The sequence below is a fragment of the Hemibagrus wyckioides genome, linkage group LG06 (genome assembly GCF_019097595.1).
Source record: "Hemibagrus wyckioides isolate EC202008001 linkage group LG06, SWU_Hwy_1.0, whole genome shotgun sequence".
Lineage (NCBI taxonomy): Eukaryota > Metazoa > Chordata > Actinopteri > Siluriformes > Bagridae > Hemibagrus > Hemibagrus wyckioides.
Window position 1 is genome coordinate 8,082,122 of NC_080715.1, and position 17,501 is coordinate 8,099,622.

At 37.9% G+C, this 17,501-nt stretch overlaps 1 protein-coding gene across 7 annotated transcripts in view; it reads left to right on the forward strand.

Annotated features, from left to right (window-relative positions):
• Window positions 1–17,501, forward strand: part of itprid2 (ITPR interacting domain containing 2) — a 68,018-nt gene that overhangs the window by 37,399 nt on the left and 13,118 nt on the right. For 6 of the 7 annotated variants that reach the window (XM_058393538.1, XM_058393537.1, XM_058393541.1 and 3 more), the window contains 7 exons: window positions 1,280–1,329; window positions 8,065–8,118; window positions 9,955–9,994; window positions 11,189–11,290; window positions 11,821–12,029; window positions 14,964–15,619; window positions 16,113–16,167. In XM_058393538.1, coding sequence (XP_058249521.1) covers window positions 1,280–1,329; window positions 8,065–8,118; window positions 9,955–9,994; window positions 11,189–11,290; window positions 11,821–12,029; window positions 14,964–15,619; window positions 16,113–16,167 — 1,166 coding nt within the window. Of the gene's footprint in view, window positions 1–265; window positions 435–1,279; window positions 1,330–8,064; window positions 8,119–9,954; window positions 9,995–11,188; window positions 11,291–11,820; window positions 12,030–14,963; window positions 15,620–16,112; window positions 16,168–17,501 lie in introns of all 7 variants that reach the window. The other variant, XM_058393544.1, reaches the window with a different exon arrangement.

The window sequence follows — 17,501 nt, forward strand, 5'->3', positions numbered from 1 at the left end:
TCTGTCTGTGTGTGAGTGTGTGTGTGTGAGTGATTGACTTTCATTGCCAGAGATCAAACTTTTCCACTTAGCCACTTAACGTTAAAATCTTGCTGTCATTCGAATGTAGAATGAAAGATAATCGAGTTTTATTGTGGTGTCTCAGTTCCTCTTGTGTGTTTAACACCTTCAAGGTTGGAACAGCTGTTTGTTTTTGGGGCGCTTGTGTGTGTATAGTATGTTCTGTTTATACTGTGTATATACGTGTGTATGTATTTATATACAGCATCCGCTTCGTCGATACGATGTGTGTCGTATCGTCCTCGCCTTTGGACCTTTTATAAACCTGCCATGAACAGGAATTTTGCCACTTCCTTATACACAGAAACCTGTTGAATCCAAACTCCGGTCTATTAAAGATGACGTTTTTATCATTTGGAACGAGCCCAAAGTGTGTAAGTGAAGAAAGCTGTACAAATTTCTTTCATGCTGATTTTTATTCAAAAAAAAAAAATAAAAGGTATATGATATGTGCATGATACGGTAGCGTATTTCTAGCCGAAGGTTCGGTTTGCAGGAGAGCTTGGAGAGAGCAAAGGTCCTGTTTGTTCTGGAGAAAACCTCAGATAGACCTCCGTTTTATCTATGAATGAATTCATATTTGTGGGATCTTATATTTCTCCTATTATAATAATCTTATTTTGCGGTATTTATGTGACATTAGTTTTATGTGCTTTTTGTAGTGTGAAGTGTAGAAGATATGAAGAATAGCCCTGTGTAAATAAAACCTCACAGGTCCTTGTCTAAATATTTTTGCAGCTCACTGAAACGTCAGCTTCATCAATTTTTAATCAGTTCAATGCCATGATCTCATGTGTTACATTTGTGTTTCTCTGTGTGTGTGTCTGTCTGTCTGTCTGTCTCTGTGTCTCACTCACTCTGTGTCTCAATCTCTGTCTCACTCTCTGTGTTTCACTCTGTCTCTGTCTAACTCTCTCTGCATGTCTGTGTGTGTGTGTGTCCTTCTGTGTGTGTCTCTCTCTGTCTCTCTCTGTGTGTCACTGTCTCTCTCTGTCTCACTCTTTCTGTATCTCACTCTTTCTGTGTCTCACTTTCTTTGTGTGTCTAACGCTCTCTGCATGTCTCTCTCTCTCTCGGTCTGTGTGTGTCTCTCTCTTGCTTCTGTGTATGTGTCTGTGTCTCTCTACACTCTCTTTCTCTCTGTTTCTCTGTGTCTCTCACTCTGTATGTCTGCCTGTGTCTGTTTCTGTTTCTGTGTGTGTGTGTGTGCACACTTTAGGACTCCTCTTGGAGCGTCTCTGGATGAGCAGTCCAACAGTCCAACCAAAGGTGAGCAGAACTGTTTTTCTGCTATTTATATATTTATTTGTTTGTTTATTTATTTGATCTATTTATCTGATTTTTTTTTAACCATAAGCTTTATAAGACTTTTATATTTCTTTTGGTTGTTGAGGTTGGGATGGGTGCAAGTTAAAACGAGCTACGTGTGAAATTGTGTGTGTGTGTGTGTGTGCACATATGCATTGTGTGCATTTTTAAAGTGCTATCTTTCATGCTTGTCACTGCTTTAAAGCAATCAGAAGACTGAAGAATGTGTGACCTTTTCTGTTCAGCACCGTATCTTCTAGAATATTCTTTCCCCTTGTATATGAGCGCTGCCACAATATTGTCACAATATTGTCCTCACAGGTCATACCACCTTCACTACTCCAGCCTAGTTCAGTGTTTGTCCTGTTAGTCTTATTGTTCCTTGGACTGCAGCCCTTCCTGTAATCACTAGTCCCCTGACCTGTTTAGAGCTTCACATGAAATAAATGTCCTCCTGGCTGTTCCTTACAGATCATTAGTTTGTCATTTTCTTCTGTCTGTTTGTGTAAGGTGTCTGATTTAGTTCCACATCAGAGAGGGTTTTTCTAGCTGCAATAATTCAGTCGGTTGTATTTAGTTAATATTTGCGTGAAGCAGGTGATGGAAATTGCGAACATCTATGAAAATGGGACAGGACGAGGCCTGAAGGCAAGATAAATAATGTTTATGTTGAGTTTTGCTTGTGCTTAATGGATACTGTTACCATCCATCCATAATGTTATCATACAAAATGTGGGTTGAAAATTCACCATTGTCTTGTTAGAAGATGTTACTGTTTAATAAAGAACGAACATATTAGCACAAAATAATAATAATGATGATGATGATTATTATTATTATTATTATTATTATTATTATTATTATTATTGACCCAATTGCAAAGCACAACAGTGGCTTTGGTAAGTGTTTATTTAATTATTTATTTATTTTTATTTATTTTATTTTATTTTTTGTGGGCGGAGTTATTGCTTAATGAAGAACAAACATATTAGCACAATAATAATTAATAATAATAATAAAAATAGCAGCAACAACAACTATAATAATAATAATTATTATTATTATTATTATTATTATTATTATTATTATTATTATTGACCCAGTTGCAAAGCACAACAGCGGTTTGGCAAGCTCTTTTTTATTTTTGGGTTTTTTGGGTTTTTTTGGGGAATGTGGGTGGGTTTTACAGAAATGTTGACTACTCAGCTGGAATGTAGAGTGACGAGCCTTCTGGCCCCTTCAATAAACCGTAGCATTTCACACAAAATGTCAGGGAAATCTGGACCGAGTGCCATGTATCGGATATCTCCGGGCTGGAATTGTTGCCAGTTGCCAACACTTTTAAAAATAAATGGTCCAGAAATAGTGAAAGTGATGCCAGAGCTTTTGAGTGGTTCTGAAAGTTGGAAATGTGACACGTAGCCAGTGTGTCTTTTGACTTATTTATTTCATTATTTTCATATTAGTGGAAATCTGTTCTTATAGTTTCATCTTCTGAATGACTAGACACTTGAGTTGAGTTGACTGTAGTACGCTGTCATTGTGGAAATGTCAAGAATTTAAAAAATTGACTCTAAACAATACCTAGAATATTATACTGTACATATTTAAAGCATTAGTTTGGTTGGATGTTGTCTTTTCTCTTCTCTGTGTGTGAATTAAGTTGTCAAAGGCTTCAGAAAGCTAAGAATCTCTGCCATACTCGAAGCATTTTCAGTAAACGAAGAAAATATTCTGGTGGAAAATAATTATTTAGACTCAACCAACCGGTAAAGTGTTACTGGGGCTTCTCCAACTTTATTGCAGCTAAAGATGTCTTTACCTGCGAAAAACAAATTCCTTAGCACAAGAACTCAAATATCAGGCTCATTATATAAATGTGTTCAATAATATTCTGGCTGTTTATTGGAGCCATTCCTGAATTTTCCAGCCACAGAACCCATTATTTATAGGCCTACTTGTGAGTTGTTGAGGTTTGGATTAAACCTGTTCAATTCAAGTGACCGGTCAAACAGATTTTTTACAGTCAGTAATTAATAATGTAGCTCTATCAGTATAAACATGATTGTGTAATATTTAACACTCCTTAGAACTGTCAAAGAATTATTACTCATTAGCAGTCATTCAGTCTGGAGCTCATGTTCGAGCAGGCCACTGTAGCACAGTGTCCAGAACGCTGTCAGATTAATCAAAGCAGCCTTTATACCAGGAATTGATTTCAGCACTGGCACCAAGCAAGCTGTTTAAGAGGGCTTTCACTCCGGCAGTATAGTCTGAGAATTTTTTATTTTTTTAACGATTATTGTTTAATATTAGAATTTATTTACTGTGTTTTTTTTGGGTTTTTTTTTTTTTAATTTCTAGTTTATTTTTATGAACGTGTCATTAATCACGTTTGTTTGTTTGTTTGTTTATTTATTTATTTACTTTTTAGCTTAATTATTTATTTACTTTTGAGTTTTTTTAAATTTATTTATTTATTTATTTATTTATTTGTGTTTTAGTTTTATTTTTTATTTGCTTTTTCACTTTATTTATTAATTTGTGTTTTAGTTTTTTATTTATACGTTTGCTTTTTTTAAGCTTATTTTACTTTATTTATTTGTTTGTTTGTTTGTTTGTTTGTTGCTGCTGATTTGCTGGAAGATTGTTAGTAAGCCTACAGTGTATATCATTCAGCGTTTTAATGCCTTCATCGGTCATGATACACCCAAGCTATGATTTCCAATAAATAAATAAATAAATTCTTCTCCAAAGAACAGACCAACACAAAAGAACCTTTCTTTTAAAGTAACTTTAGAGTACTTTTACTTAAGCAGTGGTCAAAAACAAAAAACCACATCTGACCAAATCAAATGACCATTTCTACCTAAACTACTAACAAACAACAGGCCAAAAAATAATACAGAACTTTATTTCATAAAGATGCCTTGTAAAGTAAACCAACACCATTAATCATACTATGATCATAATAATATTCTATGATAATGTACAGTATATTAAATATATTGTGATGTGATTATAGTTTCTGGACTTTATATTCATTAAACTAACCCAGATGTGAACCCTTGATGAAATGTTTGGATATCGACATGTCTCTACGTGTGTGTGTGTGTGTGTGTGTGTGTGTGTGTGTGTGTGTGTGTGTGTGTGTGTGTGTGTGCTGCAGTTGTGGTAAATAAACCTCTTCACGAGAAAAAGGAGTGTCTGGAACAGATAGCAGCACGTTGACCGCAAGATTAAAGAAACAATTTGTTTTGAACACGCTGAACCTGTTCTTTCGAGGGGTTTATGGTCTGCAGTCAGCAATAGAAAGATCTTTGGCACAGTAATTATAAAGGCTTACTGTTAATTATCGTGTATTTATACTTACTAAACGCACAGTATGGACGTTTAACATGCTTCCTGTTATTAATCTGACGAAATTGAATAGATCATTACCTAGTCATTTGTAGTGCCTGGCTAGAATGTACATGATGACAATGTTTCCTGTGATCTGGATGAGAGCTCTGAGGTCATGCTGTGCTTGTTTGGGGTTTGGTATAATGATAAATACTTCAGGGAAAGCCAGAAGGTTTCTTCATAAGCAATTCAGTGTATTTGTATTCCTCCACACACACACACACATGTTTACATTTACAGGATTTGGCACCCATATTATACCCATATATAATGTAAGAAACTTACATTAGCTCATTTCATACAAATGAGCAATTGAGGGTTAAGGGCCTTGCTCAGGGGCCCAGCAGTGGCAGCTTAGTGGACCTGGGATTCAAACTAACAACCTTCTGAATCAGTAGGCCAACGCCTTAACCACTAGGTTAAACCAATATGTACATTAATATCCATATACCATGTGCAATATCATATCATATGCAATATTTTACATTTCTGGCAGACACCATTATCCAGAGCGACTTACATTTTTAGCTCATTTTATACAACTGAGCCTTGATCAAATGTCCAGCAGTTACAGCTTGGTGGATCTGGGATTCAAACTCACAGCCTTCTGATCAGTAGTCCAATGCCTTAACCACTAAACTACCACTTTCCCAATATCATGTGCAATATCATCTTAATTCTCTACATTTTGTATATATGTAGCGTATTTCATTTATGTCTCTTTATTTCTCTTGTCTAATCTGAAGCAGTCTCTGGCAAAAGAATTTCCTTTGGTATTAATAAAGTTCTGTGTTACCTTAGCTTATTTCATCTAAGCTGCCACATACACACATATACATAACAGTAGGAGTTACAGTACATAACAACATGATGCATGTATCTGTATCTGTTTAATACCCTGATTAAAACCAAGAAGTCTATACCGGGAGGGCAAACTGTAACCATATATATTATATATGTCTTCATGGGGCTCTGCGCTTTGTGCACAGGAGCATTGTCATGCTGGAACAGTGTCTGAGTCTCTTAGTTCCACTGAATTGGAACACTACAGCATTCAAAGACATTCTAGACAGCTTTCAACAGATTTGGGAAGAGGCTCGTATGGGTTTGATGGACAGCTGGACTATAGGGACAGAAGTCTGCAGACATCCGATCATCTTCTATCTAACGTGACTGAGTACGCAAGGGAACTGTGCACCGAAGCACTGATGCCTTTCCCGAATCAGGAAATAGTTATTAGTATGAAATAACGGCATGCATAACGAATGTACAAGTCTTACAGTAATTTAAAATAAGTATGCAGATGTTGGATCTCAGCATTCAGTGTTTAGCTCAGGTTCAAACCCCTGTTAGTATTATAGACCTCTATATCATGTGAGCAGAGTCATCAGGTTCCACGTATAACAGACATGCATTGCGGGTGTATAGAATCTAAATCAGAAATGTGCACCATTGGCTTTTTTCTCCTGCCGCTATATATAACATGTATAACCTTTACCATTCTCGTCAGATTCAACCAGAGAGATTATTTCAGTGTATTATTAATAGTGTATGGAGTGAAAGGGTGTGTCCGTGTGTGTGTGTTAACAGATGGCAGTTCACAGAGTTCAGGTGTCAAAAGGTGAACTTGCTTCTCCCTTGTTCTGAAGGAGTTTGTGGGTGGGGTTTATGATAGATGCAGTATCATTGGTAGGTTTTTATTATCACAGGTCACCAGAAAAAAACCCTGGACTTTCTGTTCTTCTGTCTATAGCATTATCACATACATTTTGATGGATGGATGGTTGGTTGGTTGGATGGATGGATGGATGGGTTTATGGATGGGTGGGTGGGTGAGTGGATGGGTGGGTGGATGGATGGTTGGGTGGATCGATGGGTGGGTGATTGGATGGATGGTTGGGTGGATCGATGGGTGGGTAGATGGATGGATGGATGGATGGCTGGCTGGATGGGTGTGTGTATAAGGAATAAACCACTTGGGGGTCATGCTGATAAAGGAAAATAATCAACATCACAGTGTGACACAGCCCAATGCAAAGCAATGTAACCCAAGGCAAAGCAAAAAGAGTTACCATACTGTCACCATCTCATTCATGTCCTAAAGTGCATTCCTATTATACTAATTATATGTTTACAATTCTTAAGTAATTAAAAACAAACTCATAAGTGTTTTCTGTATATAGTTGCATATATTTTGTCCATACAAGTACAGGCATTATAGCATCTTTTCATTCATGGATGAAATATTACAAAAAAAAAACAAAAAAAAAACCTCAAGTCACGAACTCCACTGTTCTGAAAACTTACCCATATCAGAAAGTTGTTGCTATGGAAACGATAAGATATTTGAACAAGCGCATTAATTTAAACGTGTGATTTGAATGTGATTTGAATTACAGCCGGAACTACTGTCAGAGCTGTTGTTAAAAGAAAATTAGTCCGTGCCTTTTGACCAATCAGATTCAGGAATTCGGCAGCTTTGAATACATAAGCAGAATTGTTTTTGACGAAGAGCAGGATGAAGTTACTATCACCATGTACTTTATTTTCTACTCCAGAAAAGAAGTCCCACCCCTCTAAACCTTAGTTATTTTGCTAAATTTGCTGATCATCATCAAAATTGTCAATGTCGTAAAAATTCCTTTTTTATTTAAATAAATAATAAAACAAAACCGTCAGGTTAATGCAAAAAAAGACATATACATGACTTAACTGTGGCAGTTGGATTGTATATATTTTGTAAAATTGAAGTGAGTTCAACGTTTAAAGGACTACTTCAGACAAAAATTTATCTTTAGCTAAGACAGAGCTCAGTGTGTCTGGTTTCTGTGTTTTCTCAAAGTGTAAGTGACAGTTTCATCCTGAGCCAGAGTCCTTTTCTGTCTACCCTAGACTCATAATGTTAGCATGAGATTTTCCAGCATTAACTAGCATCTAGCATCAGTGACTCTCTGGTTGTTTTATTGTTTGCTTGTTGGTATATTTGTTAATTTAGTTTGGATTACAGCAACTATCAGGGATAAGTCATTTTCTGATCCACCACTCCTTGTGAACTTTGGAGTCAAGACCTACACACACACACACAAAGACTGTGTGGTCAATAAGATTGCTCTGTAGATAAGCCAGTGACGGTCCATGCTGATTCATGAACAGGAACTGTGTGGGGGTGTAAGGAAACATGATTTTGAGAAATGGAGAAGAATTCTTCGTCTAGGTTTAGTGTTGGGGTTAGTGTTTTATTTAGTGTTTAGCAATGGCTGAGGGTAAAGCTTTTCTTCCTCCTTTGCTTTGTAGGACCACAGAGGAATGGCTGTAGCTTTGAAGATGACTTGTCCTTGGGTGCTGAAGGTATGTGTTTACATATCAACACTGAATATACTAAAAATAAATACTGTCTTGTCTTTTTCTTGCTCGTAGAAGAAGAAGAAGTAGTTGTAACATTTCCCTTAACGAAAAATTAGAACTTTTTTTTTCTTTATGAAGCGTTCACTAAATGATATGAAAAATCATTTAAACACAACTGAATCTTTTGATACTGGAGCTTTATGGAAATTTGAAGACAATAATCTAATATATATATATTGCAAGTGAAATGCATTTAGATGAAAGAATTAGCAAAATAAAATCTTAACATTGCTAAAAGATTAAAGAATGAATTTAGTGAAAGTTATATAAAATTGACCACTTAAAATATAAAATTGACCAAAAAAAGTACTGTAAGACATGAATACCGAAACAATAAATAAGATGGATTTAAGTGATGGAATATCACTACCAGCTACAGTTTTAGGGGTCCAAGCCCTTAATGTTGGAATTGTAGGATTTTATTTTGGATTCTTCTGCTTCTCCAAGACAGGAAACAGGAATTTCATGGCTGTACATCTGCCTACTACTAAGTTATACATATTTTATGTTTTGAGCGATAAAAACTATAGCATAAAGCTGTCTTGAAAATATTCTTTCTGCTGTAGGTTTCTTAACTTCTTAACTAAGGTTCAGAGAAACAAACCTTTTCAATACTGTACATCTTTCTTTCTTTCTTTCTTTCTTTCTTTCTTTCTTTCTTTTTTGTTTAAAAACAAAGTTAAATCAGAACCATTTATGACTGGTTAAGCGTGGTCACCAAAGGAATTAGAGTGGAGGCGTGGCTTAACGCATTTTCAGTTAAATAAATATTGTAATATTAACTACAGTTAATGCTTCTATTTTAATTCATCTGCAATTTCTGTCTGACTCGCATTGTAACCAAATAACAAATGATCACAACATGATAATTATCATCAAGGTTTTTCATTTCTCACACCCTCGTGCCCTTTTGCACCACCTCCTTACTGACTTAGTGTTTTAGTTAGGACTGAAATGCAGAACTGAAAGTAAATCTTACCCAGTAAGTGCTGCCGTTTAGAGAAGTGAAACATTTTGTACATGTGAAATAATTATTAGTCCAAAATTGGGCAAAGCAAGAGCATAACCAGAGCGATCGAACCCATTTACAGGCTTTAGTGTTCTAGTAAACTTGGCTTAATGAAGGGAGAAAACTGTAATGAGATTTGAGACAAATTCGTCTGAATGGGACGGAATCGTGGTAAAAATCAATGATATCAGTGATTGAAGGTCCGGTTTGATTATTTGAAAAATAATTTAAAAAGAAATCTGCCAAATGAGCCAGAAAGCTAGCAACAATCTGCCATACAGACAAAACCCCGCCCTCGTGGTTCTAATGCTACACTCTGGTTGGTCCTGTGACTTTAAAGAAATAAAAAATGATTGACATGCTGAACCACAGGTAGATAGTTGAGAGCGGATGTAGACAAGCTGATAAGTAACGGTGAATGAGAATGTGTCTAACTGAGAAAGCAGGTGTAAAGAGATCCCTTGTTAGATCTGTCACTTTCCGATCCCAGTCCTTGATTTGTAATGTAAATTTGGGCAGTCTTGCTAACATACTTGCGAGGACATGTACTGTAGGAGTGTCTGTAAGATCCACTGGAATGACATGAAAGGAGGGTGAAGATGGAATTTTCTGGAAAGATTGTGTATGACACGGTTTGCTGATACCGGATGGGAGTAGTGTTACTGTGTATTAGTTGAAATAGTCTTACTGTAGGTAGCTATGTTGTTTTTTTGATATTGTATTGATGGAATCTTTCCTTCACACTTCTTTCTGTCTCCTTTTCTCTATAGCCAACCTACTCCAGAGCAGCAGTGCCAAACCAGACCCCAGGTATTTAATACCTAATGATTGAATTCTTCCGCAATGTTTCTCCTTTAAGTTACATTCTTCACCTGTTCTTCTGTCTCATTGTTCATGTTTGCAAGTGGCAAAGCAAAATATTCCTTTCCTTTTCTTGGAATGTACGAGTTTGACCATGATTTTGCCGCTACAGAATAAAATCACACATCCTTAGAATGTTATATGGTCTTGATTTGAAAACAGTGGGCTTTGTTGAATATGTGAGGCATGATATGACTAAAACTACTGGTGGATTTACATTTCTGCTATTTGAAATGAAATCTAGAGTGACTTTTATCTTATTTTATGCAACTGGTTAAGGTTAAGGGCCTTGCTCGAGGGCCCAGCAGTGGCAGCTTGGTGGACCATTTAGTGCCATTGTAACTAAAGATAGTGATTTCTGAAGTTTTAATGTGTGAGCTCCGCTAAAAACCTCCAATAGAAGGGTAGCATAGGGTTATGCAAAACTCCCAGGATAGCTACAAATACAGTAGTGGAAATAAAACATGTTCCTGGATCGTAGTTGTCTGTATGAACCTAAACCTGGCTTAAGTTTGAAATGCTAAACCACGATTTTGCCTATTTTTTTTCTTTTTATGCAAATTAGCTGTGAAAAGAGCAAAACGGCAACTCTTAATGATTAGCTCGAATCCTTGGACCCATCCTGAGGGATGGGATTTCAAAGATCCATCAACTTTCACAATTTATTTTCACAATTTCCTGTTTGCGCTGATTTTCCATTTAAAAATTTTATACATGCATACGTGGAACTGGATGTCCATCATCTCCTCGGATTTTGTTCCAACAGTAAAATACACACGATTTCATATTGGCTGCTACGGTTACTACTGGAACTGAATGCAGCCTTGTGGGTTTGTGAAACCCCCTCCACCCCCCTGTAATCTTCAGTCAAAATGTTGTTTATTTCTGGCCACTGCTGAACATCCTGCATTTTAACTATGCCATGTTTCACACGCATCCAAATATTATCAGGAGGAAGCATGCAGCCTGTTTTATGTGGAAAAATGTCATGGCACTTCATGATGTGATGTCATGGCGTCTTAAAAGCATAATCTTGAGAGGCCACGCCCACTAGTGCCAGCAGTAGCAGTTAGTAACAAGTAATTATCGAATTATCACAGCACAGGAGTGGTTCTCAATTTTTCTTTTCTTTCTCTCTCTCAGTAACTATGACATGCAAGCAGTGGAGAAGAGGAGTCAGTTCAGACAGAAGAGTCGGAGCATGAACTCCACCGGCTCGGGAAAGAGCAGCGGCACCGTGTCCAGGTACTGACACACAACTAAATACTCCGAAGTGAACTCCACTTATTCATACTCTTATCCTGTTCTTGCCACTTGGACTTTGTTCTTTTTCGTTTCATTGCTATTGCTGTGTCTAGCATAATGCAACACTATGAGCATGCAATCAAAAGTGACTATTAAAATGGTTATGAAACGATAGCTTGTGTTGTGTCAATACCTGATGGTCGCTTTTTTCGCTTCACAACATTATCTATCTTCTTCCAATATGTAAAATTAACAACCATGTATTTTAAACTGCCTATCATAGTACAGCTGAACACACCTGGTGAAGACTCTAACTGCCCTCTTGTGGGCTCCCAGCTGACCATGATTAGATTTTCCACCTAGAGCAGGGCTAGATTTATTTAATTTTTATTTTTTTCAAAAAATCCCTGTGGTTATGGCATAATCTGGATTGGAACTCCCAAACAATGAGGCATTTGGTTTACTGATGAAATTTTGATCAGAATTAAAATCCTTATAACTTTATAACGCTGTATTCTCTAATGTCCCAGTGTCTCTGAGCTGTTGGATCTGTATGAAGAGGACCCAGAGGAAATCCTGTACAATCTGGGCTTCGGCCGTGAAGAGCCTGACATTGCCTCTAAAATCCCCTCAAGGTTCTTCAACACATCATCCAATGCCAAGGGCATCGATATCAAGGTTTATCTGGGAGCACAGATGCAACGCATGGAGCTGGAAAATCCCAACTATGCCCTCACCAGTAAGACAATTTTCTTCAGATCTGTGATTTAACATGTTCCTGAACTGTGAGAAGGAGAGAAAGAGCTTCCTGTTTAACATGCTAGGTAGTTACAGCTGCTTTCCACCTCACTTTCTACACCTGCTCTTCATCTGTTAGGAGGTTTTTTTACAAATTAAACAAATGGAAGATTTCTTCTTAGCTATTTGGGATTAATAAACAGGACTATACTGGTAGATTTTGAGGAAATACTTTCTCAAATGATAACAGACTGTGACTTGGTCATGTGATTCTGGCTTAACAAGTTAATCAAGAAGTTTCTTGCTGTTTATATTTTTTTGTTCTTCATTATTAGTTCTTAGGAATAAGAAAAAGAAAGTGTGAGATCTGGTTGACGATTACGATTATGGTACTCTTTCTTTCTTTCCTGTGTGCTCTGTATTTTATTAACTTTGAGAGATAGCAAGCACAATTCAAGTACATGGAAAAGTCAAGGATTCATATCTACATGATAAGAGTTAAAACACAGGCATATATAGATATCAGGAACATCCTACCATATAAATCACTCTCTAGGTGTACTATTAAGGACAGTAGACCATCTTTTTGCTATTGACAATCAATTAGCATCATCCTAACCAATCTATCACTGGTAAAGGATCACCTTAAGACTACCACTGTACGAGTATTGTTTGGGTGGCACTAATATGGTATGCATGGTGTAATGGCGTATGTGAAGGTCTGAACTGTTAATAAGGTTTGGAACATCTCAGTGTCCATGGGCTTGATGAACCATTAATTGTTAAGTGTAGATAGACCAAGATTTGGTATGGTGTGGTGCATTTGGCTTGGATACATTAGTGGAAGGTACTCTAAAAAAAAACATGCCTTGTCTTCTGGCTGCCTATGAGTCTTAAAAAGGCTCCAGTTGGTTTAAATCTTGATGGATTGTAGTGAGACAAACTATGTGGCTTTGAGAGGTTTCAGACATAATTGGAAGGAATTCTCTTTTTCTAAAGCAGTAGCAAGACTTGTTTCTTTGACTTTCAAAGTGATGGTGTAGATTAGATCTCATCATTGGTATGTCAACATTTTAAATCTTGACCATGCCATAGTCATGCATGGCCAAGAGATTACAATTGGCCCAGTTCCTTGATGGGGAGGGATGGCCTTATTTTCCTTTCCTGTTGTGTAATACTAGCCAATTATTACATCTAAACAGAATTGCACTATTAACATTGACCTCCAAGTGTGTTCAGGTGTGTTTTTATGGTTGCCTGAGTGGCAGGTCAAAAAAAAGAAGATTCAGGACACCATATTGCCAAAAGTATGTGGATCCCTGACCATGCATCTCCTCCATATATGTTTCTTACCCAAGCTGTTGCCGCAAGGTTTGGTGCACACAATTTTCTAGTGTTCCATTGTATGATGTAGCATGAAGAATTCTCCTTTGCATCCAAGATGCCCAAATGCGTTCCATGACATGAATGAGCCGGGAATTGGCAAGGAAAAACTGGATAAGGTACAGCCACCTCAAAGACATCAATCCTAATGGTACAGCCAGCTCAATTTGATCTTAGAAGTGTGGTCTTCAAAGACCTCCTTAGAAGCATCAGTCATTTGACTGTCAGGACTACATCTGTACAATGGCAATGGAGTTCTTGCATGGTGCTTAAAGACCCTTTGCTACTTTCTATGGCAGATCTTTCCACAGCTTTTGGATAAGAGAGTTAAAGCTTCATTCACAGCCAGTGATACTACATCAGATATTTTGCTCTTAGAAAACTGTGAGGTTGTGTTTGGAAATTTTGTCCATATCTCTAGCCATAATTTGTCATTAATCCAGGTCTCTTTGTCTGGAAGAAAGTAATGACATGAATACCATTGACTGAACTGAATTATCTTTTGCATACATAGCATGCATGAAAACCCAGCTTCGCAAAGCCGACTCTTCTGACTGAAAGCAGCACACAATGGTGTCAGTGTCTTTTACGAGAGAGAGAGTGTGTTGAAAGAGGAAAAAGTGGTTAGCAGAAATATCAGCCATTTGTAAGTCATTTCTGAAAGCTGTTCATTTTTGCCCATTTGCCACCGCAATGCCAGCCTACTTGCCGGCTCATATTTGTATAACCTCTTGCTTGGACCATTAGAAAGCAAGCATATGGGATCCGAAAGGATCTAGAGCAAGACCAGAGCAAATCTTTTCATTTGTTATCATTATGGAGGTTTGGAATTGGGTTTCATTCGGTTGATGGCATTTGCACAATGTACTGTTGTGGGAGTGCACGTTTAACTGCCTGTGTTTATTGTAAGTGCTAAATCTTGCTGCAGAAGGTGAAGATAAATAATGCCGAAGTAATAATAACAAGTAATGCTGTCTAGAAGCACATTAAGCTCGTTGTGTTAAGCTTGTAATTCTGTTGACACTACAAGAGAAAATGAAAAGCTGTTGCTGAAATGAGCTGCAGTCCCCCCACAATGTCTTGTTTTCCTACATACTGTCTCTCTGTCTCGGAATGCACAGGGGGTGGAGAAGGATTGATCGCATGTGTCATTTACGCTGATGAGGAAGCCTGTAGTTCTCTCAGTTCTGCGTTGTCTAGTCTTGGCTGGTTTTCCTTTGAATCGTGCCTGAGCGCTTAGTCACTGAGTCTTTAGACAGGAAAAAAGCTGTACAGGCAGAGATAGCTGCTTGCCTGTTCATTTACTGACAGCTCGGGTCATTTATTCGGTATCTCCTCAAAACATGTACAGGTCAAATAAAATGTGCTTGTTCAATCATTTTAGATTAAGTATTTGGTCAATTGAATGTGTGCTTATGCTTCCATTTGTTTCTTGCTGGAATTTTTGCAAATTCAGCAGCAACCTACGCTGGTGCATTTGTAGCTGATTTGCAAACTGCATTCATTCAAATGCTCTTGGAAATGCTCAAAACTTGTGCTTCCTTCTTTGTAGGTCGTTTTCGCCAAACTGAGGTTCTGGCCACTGTGGCCAACGTCTTCTCAGAGATCTACTCCCAGGTCTCGGGTCGTCCACTTCAAAAGATCTGCCAGAAGTCTGAGGCAGAACCTACAGAGCCTGCCCCACCACGGAGGAGTAACTCCACACTTAATGCAGTGAAGATCCTAAAGAAGAACATCACCCGAACAAACCTCATGGCCTTGGCGGAGATCATGTCAACACCGTCCACAAAATCTGACCCAGAGGGAACTAAAAATGGTGTTTGTGAGCCTCATTCAGACGCAGAGCCCAAGCAGAAGATTTTCCGGAGGAAAGACTCATCTCTGGCGACAGTGACTGAGGAGTCTAATCAGTCCGGGGTCGATGTTTGTGACTCTGAGGCAGGAAACTCCAAAGTTGTTAACGGAGAACGATTGGCTCCAAGCGTTGCTGAAAAACCTGAGGTGGTTCCGGATGTTTCAGACACACCAGTCTCGGTGTCGGAGCAGAGGAACGAAGAAAACGTTGAATCCGATTCAAGTCTGATCCCTGAAAGGCAGAAAACTGTCTCCTCCTCTTTCATTCCAGATAAAGAGCCCTGTTCCTTCCTGCCCAATCCTCACATGGCACATCTCCTCACCCAGCCACGAGACTCCTTTGAGATGGAAGAGGTAACGTTTACTTTTATTTTGCATATGACCTCTCCCTACCCTGCTTTTGTGATTGTTGTCCTTTTTGAGCTGTAACTTAATGTTCTGACATTTGAAAGCTGAAAAAAAAAACTACACAAGAACCACACTGCTTTAAAGGTCAGGATTGAGCAGTGGCAGCTTTTATTGGCTCAGTCACACAAAATATTTGTTAATTCTTTTATGAAGAAGAAAAAGAAGAAACCTTTATTTTCATCACATATACATTACAGCAGAGTGAAATTCTTTCCTCGCATATCCCAGCTTTGGAAGTTGGGGTCAAAGTGCAGGGTCAGCCATGATGATCAGCCCAACAGTGGCAGCTTGGTGATGCTGGGGCTTCAACAATTCTGATCAAAAACCCAGAGCCTTAATCATTTGAGCTATCACTGACAAGCTTAATGTGTTTAATTATACATGCATGTATGTCTTGGTTTGCAGCGGGTTTTTTTGGTAACAAAATCTTTTACTTCAGTTACAGAGTAACGAGGATGAGGCTGGGACTCGCTGTTTCTCCATAGAGGGCAGTGGTGAGTCTTACTGTCTATAATACCAACCACTTAAAGGTTGTTTTTGTTGCATCAGCTAGTTTTGCTCTTTTAATCCCACTGCATTACACATATTTACATTTTCTGTTCCTGAAGTACCTGAATGCAGCACCAAACGTTGAGATGTTTGGTAAAACTCTTTAGTTTAGATCATGAGCTTTGCCAGTGTATCCAGTGGGGGTGTATACATGTAGCATACATGTAGTAAATTGGCTATAATGAGGGTTGCATTTGTACCTATAACATACAGACGCATTTGCAAAAACACACGAACTAACAATGCAATCATTGCACTTCTGCAGGATTACACAGAGGCTAAGTAGAGATTCTTTGGGGTGCTTTTTTCCCCTAGTTTAGTGCAAGAAATCCTGAAAAAAATGACTTTAGAAAGACTCCTGAAGAAGCAGAGTTTGGAACATCTGGCTTCACTAATCATTGCTGTGGGATTTGAAGGTTTAATTCAGCCATCTGAATAACTAATATTATGCAGTCGAAGCACAAGTTTTACATTAGTCTTTGGATTACGAAACATTCTTTTGTAAAGAAAGATTCTGTTGGTGGTGATTTGAATTAGTCTAACCTGAGAACATTGCTCCTAATAATACAGCAGCAGGCCTCAATCAAATCAGAGGGATTTCTTCCTAAAACAGACATCTTTTTCATACAGAGAGAGAGAGAGAGAGAGAGAGAGAGAGATCATTATACTAATCCCCACATAGTTTAGTACCCATCCCTAAAAGTAAACTGACAGTAAATTCATAAGAGCTGGGAATATACTCAAGCAGAGGAACCTGACTGTCCTCTTGTGGTAGATTGCATATAAGACATATTGGCTTTTTCCTGTTATAAAACATACTATCAATTTTGACACCAGAAAATAGGAACTGGAATTGACCTGTCATCTGCCTGTCCAGTAACTGTGACAGACTGGCACCAACAGGATCAAGTGGCAGTTTGTGTGACATTGTTGCTGATTGCTGACCAACAGAAGCAGCCGAAAGGTCCGGTCTGCTGGTGCTGTTTCTTAGAACTCTCAATTTTTTTTTGGAATTAAAAAAAATTACCTGGACAAAGCTATCATAGTGTACTGACAATGAAAATAACATGATTAAAATTTCAACAAATTCATCCTGGTGCAAATTTTCCATCTTGTCATCTTTGACAAATTTATAAAACCCTTGATCAGTGAACAGTTTCGGTAATTTAATTGCACCCAAGCAGTTGTAATCCAAGCACATTTTTGCTGTGCACTGAATTGATTAAGTCATTTTTATTGCAGGCGTGGTTATATTCCGTTCACTGCCTCTCAAAAGCTT